The sequence below is a fragment of the Macaca thibetana genome, chromosome X (assembly GCF_024542745.1).
Source record: "Macaca thibetana thibetana isolate TM-01 chromosome X, ASM2454274v1, whole genome shotgun sequence".
NCBI classification, from domain to species: Eukaryota; Metazoa; Chordata; class Mammalia; order Primates; family Cercopithecidae; genus Macaca; species Macaca thibetana.
In genome coordinates, this window is record NC_065598.1 from 25,902,758 (window position 1) to 25,909,867 (window position 7,110).

Below are 7,110 nucleotides of genomic sequence, written 5' to 3' on the forward strand. Positions count from 1 at the left end.
AGAATATACACCTGTATAATATAAACCCTACTGCTGACAATTGGATGAAAATACATCTATAGTCCACAACCATAATAATGCCAAGTAAATTAGAGGTAACAATAACAAAAGGAGATAATTGTGATAATAGAATCTCCTATTAAAAAAAAAACACACAACAACGTAATTGGTGCAAAAATATTTAAATGTATAAGGAAATTAAGAAAATGTGTGTACAAAAGATCACTATAGGTAAGTCAGGAGTATAGTCACACAAAATCAATAACTAATTATAACATGTAATGTGAAATATGCCTTTCACAACAGCAACAATATCCAAAATATATCTAACAGAAAACCAAATAGAAATGTACCTGTTCATTAAGGAGATGGCTATAAAAATTTACTGAAAGACTTAGGAAAAATAAGTCTCCAATAAAGCAGTATACTATGTTTATTTACTGTGGAGGAGATATTGTAAAGATGTTGATTCTCCTTAAAATGTTTACAGATTCACTGCCTTAGCCATAGCTGTGAAGATGACAACCAAACCTGGGCGGTTCTTTCCCATGACCAAACTCAACCATACAGAAGTTAAAGGAAGAATTAAAAAAAAAAAAAAAGGCAATATTAACAACAGCAAACAAAAATGAGATCCCTGAGAGACGGTCAGTTTATATTGAACAAGAACTGGTGTGTGGGCAGCTAGGGGCATGCACTGAAGTAGAGACAGGTCTGTAGCCTACAATAGAGGCAGATAACGGAATTGGCTAGAGAAAAAGCTTTAAAACTTTGGTCTTTGCTTCCTTCGCTGTGCCATTGCACAATGCATTTTTTTTTTTTTTTTTTCTGCTTATCTAAAGGAAATTCAGTCAGGAACTCAGACCCTATGTGCCAGTTCCATGGGGTAATATTGGGACAGCAAAAACTTCTGGGTAGGCTGAAGAAGTATGAATCCAGACACTATGCTAATAACCACCTGAAACTTCTTTAGTGGAAGCGGACTGGCCTTTAAATTCGTATTATTTTAATATAATATAAAGAATGGACTAAATTAGGATAGCAAAGATTGCAGTGAGTCACACAAGATAATGGTAGAAATTCACTCATGAAAGTGTTGAATACAGACACTGATGTCAGCCAAGAGAGAAGTCCCAGACATAGTTGTCAGGCTAAGAAGTCCTCTCACTTTCTCCTTATGAATTTTACAGGATCTAGTCAGAGGAAGGGGATGAATTTACATCAGAAAATGGAGAAAACTGAGACACTGCCAGCAGTCAATGTGAGGACCCTGAGTGAGGACTGAGGGGCTCCACACATCAGAAGAGACAAGAGTGCCCCCCAAATCTCCCTTCATTCCCTGATCTTGCATCACAACTTAATAGCTGCAGCCAGGTTTAGGAGGCCCCAGGCAGTAGTGGCCAGGTGAGGTGTAACCGAATTTCACATGAGGAGTCTCAGGAAGTTGAAGTCTAGTCTGAGAGGGTGTCCTCAAGTCACTAGAGGGGGCATGGCAAGAATGAAGCGACGACACTGAGTAAGGGATGAGGGCAAAGTTCATTACAAAAAGGGGGTCCCACAGAGCCCCACCCCTACCATCAGTCTTGGAAGGTCCCGGCATGGCTTCTGGGCTCAGGCTGCACCTGACTTCCTACTCTGAACTCTCAGGGAATGAGAGCCTCTATCTCAGGTTGACTGATTCAGCTCAACAGATAGAGAAGTCCAAGGGTCCACGAAAAGCCCCTGAAAGAACTTTATGTGACTTCCCTGGAATCTGCTGCACCCACAGAACACAAGGGGGAGTGACAGAGCCCCGCAGCTGCTGTTACGCTGGGAGGGCCAGGTGGGCGTGGCCGGAAGTGGTTCCTCCTGACTTCCACCTAGAAAGGGGTCTGAGCAGGACGCCTCAGTCTGAAAAGTGCTGTGTCACGTCAGCGGAAGGAGGTGTCCCAGATCTTCTCAGCTGTCTTGGTGGGTATCCTGACCTAGAACTGGGGGGGCATTCCCCAACTTCAACCCCCTTCCCCCTAAAAATGGCGGCTCCACAGAGCCCTGCTCCAACCTGCCCCGAGCTGGTCCCGGAGGAGTACCCAAGCATGGCTGTTAGGCCCAAAGTCCATTCATTTTTTCCATCATGTTGTAGAACATGAAGGCCTTGGTCCAAGGCTGGTGGACGTAGGTCAGTAGAGGGAGAAATCTCAGGCCCTACATAGTTAAGAGGACCCTTCTTAGGACTGAGGGAACTCCATGTACCATAACGGGTTGCACCGAACTCTGCCCTTGACGTTAGCCTGGGGGTCTGGGCAGGTCTCTAGAGACTGAGGTGCATTCTCACTTTGTCCCTGTGAAAGTCAGAGAGGTAGGCCCCTGGTTGTAAGGAGATGGCAGCAGGTTAGTGAGGGCGATTTCCAGGTTGTGGGAAGAGTCAGGGTGAGGAGTCTAATTACCGTGAGGACCGTTCTCACTATAACAGGAAGAGCACTAAAATGCCTCCGCTGTTGTCAGCCCTAGGCGGTCTGCGTGTCCCCGGAGTGAAGTGTTGGGCAGAAGTGCTTCCTTATTTCCTGCTGGTTAGTATTGTAAAAATTGCTAGTGTCAATTTCAGAGCGGCACAGGGAAATGGGCCTCTGGGTCTTGTCAACAATTTTAATGATGATCCTGAATGTAAACAGAGAGGATCCGACCCCTGAACAGAAGGTCATCCACTGCCAGCCGGTGCTGTCACCTCAATAAACCCCAAAATGGGCTGTCATTCTAGAGCCTAATACTCTAACTTCCTCCTGAGTTCGAAGGAGACAAACTGACCAGGAGAACAGGAGTCCTGTGGGTTCCTAGAGCAGTTGTTTTGCAGAAACCTGCAGAAGGGGCGCTAGTTAAAGCCAAGATGGTCACTCTCAGCCGAAGGTATTGACGTGACATCACTCTCTCCCATCCAGGTACCAGCCTTCCCAGTCTTCTTACCCACACTCAGCCATAATGCCTCGGGGTCAGAAGAGTAAGCTCCGTGCCCGTGAGAAACGCCAGGAGACCCATGGTCAGCCACAGGGTCTCACAGGTCCCCAGGTCACTGCAGAGAAGCAAGAAGAGTCCCACTCTTCCTCATCCTCTTCTCACGATTGTCTGGGGACTCGTCGTAGGTCTTCTGATGCCTCCGTTCCTCAGGAGTCTCAGGGAGTGTCACCCACTGGGTCTCCTGATGCAGTTGTTTCATGCTTAAAATCTGATGTGGCTGCTAAGGGCCAAGATGAGAAAAGTGCAAGCACCTCCCCCAAAGCCTCCATTCCTCAGGAGTCTCAGGGAGTTTCACCCACTGGCTCTCCTGATGCAGGTATTTCATGCTCAAAATCTGATGTGGCTGCCAAGGGCCAAGATGAGAAAAGTGCAAGCACCTCCCTTGAAGCCTCCATTCCCCAGGAGTCTCAGGGAGCTTCACCCACTGGCTCTCCTGATGCAGGTGTTTCATGCTCAAAATCTGAAGTGGCTGTCAAGGGTCAAGATGAGAAAAGTCCGAGCACCTCCCCTGATGCCTCCATTTCTCAGGAGTCTCAGGGAGCTTCACCCACTGGCTCTCCTGATGCAGGTGTTTCATGCTCAAAATCTGAAGTGGCTGTCAAGGGTCAAGATGAGAAAAGTCCGAGCACCTCCCCTGATGCCTCCATTTCTCAGGAGTCTCAGGGAGCTTCACCCACTGGCTTTCCTGATGCAGGTGTTTCAGGCTCAAAATATGATGTGGCTGCCAAGGGTCAAGATGAGGAAAGTGTAAGAGCCTCACAGAAAGCCATCATTTTTAAGCGCTTAAGCCAAGATCCTCTAAAGAGGAAGGCGTGCGCATTGGTGCAATTGCTGCAGGAGAAGTTTGAGAAGAAAGAGTCCATTTTGAAGGCAGACATGCTGAAGCGTGTTGGCAAACGTTACAAGCACTACTTCCCTGAGATCCTCAACAGAACCTCCGAACGTTTGGCGGTGGCCTTTGGCGTTGAATTGAAAGAAATGGATTCCAGCGGCGAGTCCTACACCCTTGTTAGCAAGCTGGGTCTCTCCAGTGAAGGAATTCTGAATGATGCTAAGGGGCTGCGGAAGTCGGGTCTCCTGATGTCGGTCCTGGGTGTGATCTTCATGAAAGGTAACCGTGCCACTGAAGAGGAGGTCTGGGAGTTCCTGAGTTGTTTGGGGATCTATGCTGGGATGACACACCCAATCTATGGGGATCCCCAGAAGCTCATTACTGAAGATTTGGTGCAAGATAAGTACGTGGTTTACCGGCAGGTGCGCAACAGTGATCCTCCACGCTATGAGTTCCTGTGGGGTCCACGAGCCCATGCTGAAACCACCAAGATGAGAGTCCTGCGTGTTTTGGCCAAGAGCAATAACACCAGCCCTGGTTTATACCCCCATCTGTATGAAGACGCTTTGATGGATGAGGTAGAGAGAGCATTGAGACTGAGAGCTTAAGGCAGAACTGGCACTATTCCCTTGGCCAGGGCACCTTATGGGGCCACATCCTACAGATCCTCCCATTTCTAGGGAGGTCTGAAGTAGAATTTTCGCTTTATGTTAGAAGAGAGTAGTGAGCTTTCTAGGTAGTGCAGTATAGTAGAGGCTGGAGGGAACAAGATATATCTCTTTCTTTTGTCTTGTTATACATGAGTAACTTGTAGATTTATGTTTTATTTCTTTGTCAATTTTCAAGATTGTTTCTGTTAAGTGAAGGTTTATTTTGCTTCAGATTATACAGTTATCAAAAACATAGCTCTCACATTCATGGCTGTTTAACCAATTTGAAAGTTACGGTTTGGGTATTAATAAAATAAAATCACACAACATATTTTCGTTGTAATTCAGAACTAGATAACATGGTAATAGAAAATGGATTTTGATATGAATTTTAAGAACTCCACAGTAAAAAAGTTGACATCATAATATGACGAGAAAGAAAAGGAAAAACAGAAATGTAAAAGTTTGTTTAATTCTTGGTTTGCCTAATTCCTTTTCCTATTTCTTTTAGTATAAATAAAGGATACCTGGATTTATTTAGGTTATTAAGACTGCCGTTTGTTTTGTTCTAGTGCACTTTATATTCTATGTTGTCTACTGCATCAAAAAGCCTTTCTGATTGCAGGGTGGTATTTTCTGGGTTTAAAATCATCACATGAAATGCAGTGATCAATATAAGCCAGAATGAGTTCACTAAAAACCTTCTTGAAAATTTCAAGGCGGCTACATTCAAGGAACTTGCATAGGCTTAAATTGTCCCAAATATTTTCAAGATGTGGTAATTTTGTTTCTTAATATAGCCTTAGGAAAATTAAAAATTAATAATTTATATAAAAACACATATTATGGTAACTGTCATTTATGACAGACTCAGTATTTCCTACTTAGTATGCCATATTTTTTATGGACAGTATTTATACCCCCCAAATTCCTACAAGATGGGGTTTAGCAGACTCACTTCAAAATGAATAAATTGCACATTTCTAAAAGCTCACAAGCTTGTAATTGACAGAGCTGGGATTAGATCTCTGGTCTGGATTCATCTAGAGCACACATTTTCCAGTCCTCTCAGCCTGAGCCAGACTTTGTGTCTTTTAATTCATTTTTCCTCTCACTGCCCAAAATGCTTATCAGAGCATTAAAAGGACACCGTACCCAAAGCACTTCTTTGGAATATACAACTAGAGTAATCATAATGCTGAATAAATGAGTAGTATGAATTGCTAAAAGAAAAAATAATACACAGTGACAGTATGATCATCTGGATATGCAACATCAGATAACCCAATAAGATCAGGAGCTCCCCAAATCATCCTGCTCTGCCCTTTCCCCATAGAAATTAAATATCCTCAAAGCAAAGTACATAATAGGCTAAGTCTGGCTGGCAAAGCAAAGAATAGATCAGTGTGCTTTTTTCACTGACAGCCTACCACCTGTCTGGGGCCTCCTGCCTTGTGGTACAGCTTCCCTGTCTCGTACAGAACCTGGGACAGGGAGCCATTGTCTGCAAGGTTTGCAGTAGGGAACCTGCTCAATTGTTTGCAGGTGTGTGACATTTCCCAGCAGGCTTAAACAGAAAGGAGGCATGATGAGAACCCCCATAAATGAGGATTCTGGAGATCACTGCCTCAGAATATCGGGGTCACTCAGAGACCAGGCCCTGCCTACTCTCAGATCTAGAAGGCCCAAGCTATAGCAGCAAGCTAAAATTTCTCTATTTATTCAAGTTCTCAGGTACATAAGAGTCCTGGTCTAAGGGTGGTGTGCTCTGGTTATTGGGAGGAGGATCTCAGCCTCTGAAAACTATCAAGAAGAGGACTCTGAATGAGAAATGAGGAATGATCCACCCAGAACAGTAGGGGCTCTTAAAGCTTTATCTTGCTTTCTGCCTTGGGTGGCCATAGGCAGGGCTATCTGGTTGAGGCTCCTCCTCATTTTCTCTAGGGCTTCTACTGGTGCCCCAGGGAGATAAAGGCTTTGATCTCATGGCAGTAGCTCCGATTCTGCCCATGTGGGGTAGCCAAGGAGTAGCACCCTGACTTCCCCCTCTGGTTTCTCAGTAAAGGAAAAGCTTTGGCTTGAGGCTGGCAGACTCAGCTTAGTAGAGGAAGGAGTTCCACATCCCCAAATCCATATTAGAACCCTGAGTGAGAACTGAGGGAGCCACTGACTCCAAAACAGTGGAATCTTGTCGGATTCTGACCCTGCTATTATTCCTCAGAGGATCCTCAATAACTGTGGCCAGATGTGGCTGTTCCTAACTTCCATTTGGGAGATTCCAGGAAGATATGGCCTTGGTCAGAGGAGTGCAGCCTTGAGTCAGTGGAGAGTGGAGTTTCAGATTTCATTAGGTAGGAGTCAAGGTAAAGATGCTGAGGGAGGATAGAGGAGACCACTCACCCAAGAACAGTGGGAATGCAGTGTCCTGTCCCTATTGTCAGCCCTAGGAGGACCAGGGCAGAACTCTCAGACTGAAGTGCCCCCTCAGTTCCTCTGGCAGTGGTCTCAAGGAAGTGAGAGCCTTATTCTAATGGGAACAACCCTATTCAGCAGAGGATGTTTAATAGGAGTCACACTGCGGACCCTAAACAGGGATGATGGTACTCCTCCCAGAACAGTTGGAGCTACACGAAGCCC

At 45.2% G+C, this 7,110-nt stretch overlaps 1 protein-coding gene across 2 annotated transcripts; it reads left to right on the forward strand.

The window, feature by feature from the left end:
- The first annotated feature begins 1,863 nt into the window (after positions 1-1,863).
- On the forward strand, positions 1,864-5,022 carry LOC126945328 (melanoma-associated antigen B6-like). Of its 2 annotated transcripts, XM_050775236.1 has the most exons (3): positions 1,864-1,950; positions 2,916-3,433; positions 3,686-5,022. In XM_050775236.1, the coding sequence occupies exons 2-3, from the start codon at positions 2,956-2,958 to the stop codon at positions 4,429-4,431; spliced, it is 1,224 nt and encodes a 407-aa protein (XP_050631193.1). In that variant the 5' UTR covers positions 1,864-1,950; positions 2,916-2,955; the 3' UTR covers positions 4,432-5,022. The 2 variants fall into 2 exon arrangements, with proteins under 2 accessions (XP_050631193.1, XP_050631194.1); XM_050775237.1 differs by lacking the exon at positions 1,864-1,950 and having other exon boundaries at positions 2,956-3,153; positions 3,403-4,431.
- Positions 5,023-7,110: the final 2,088 nt, after the last annotated feature.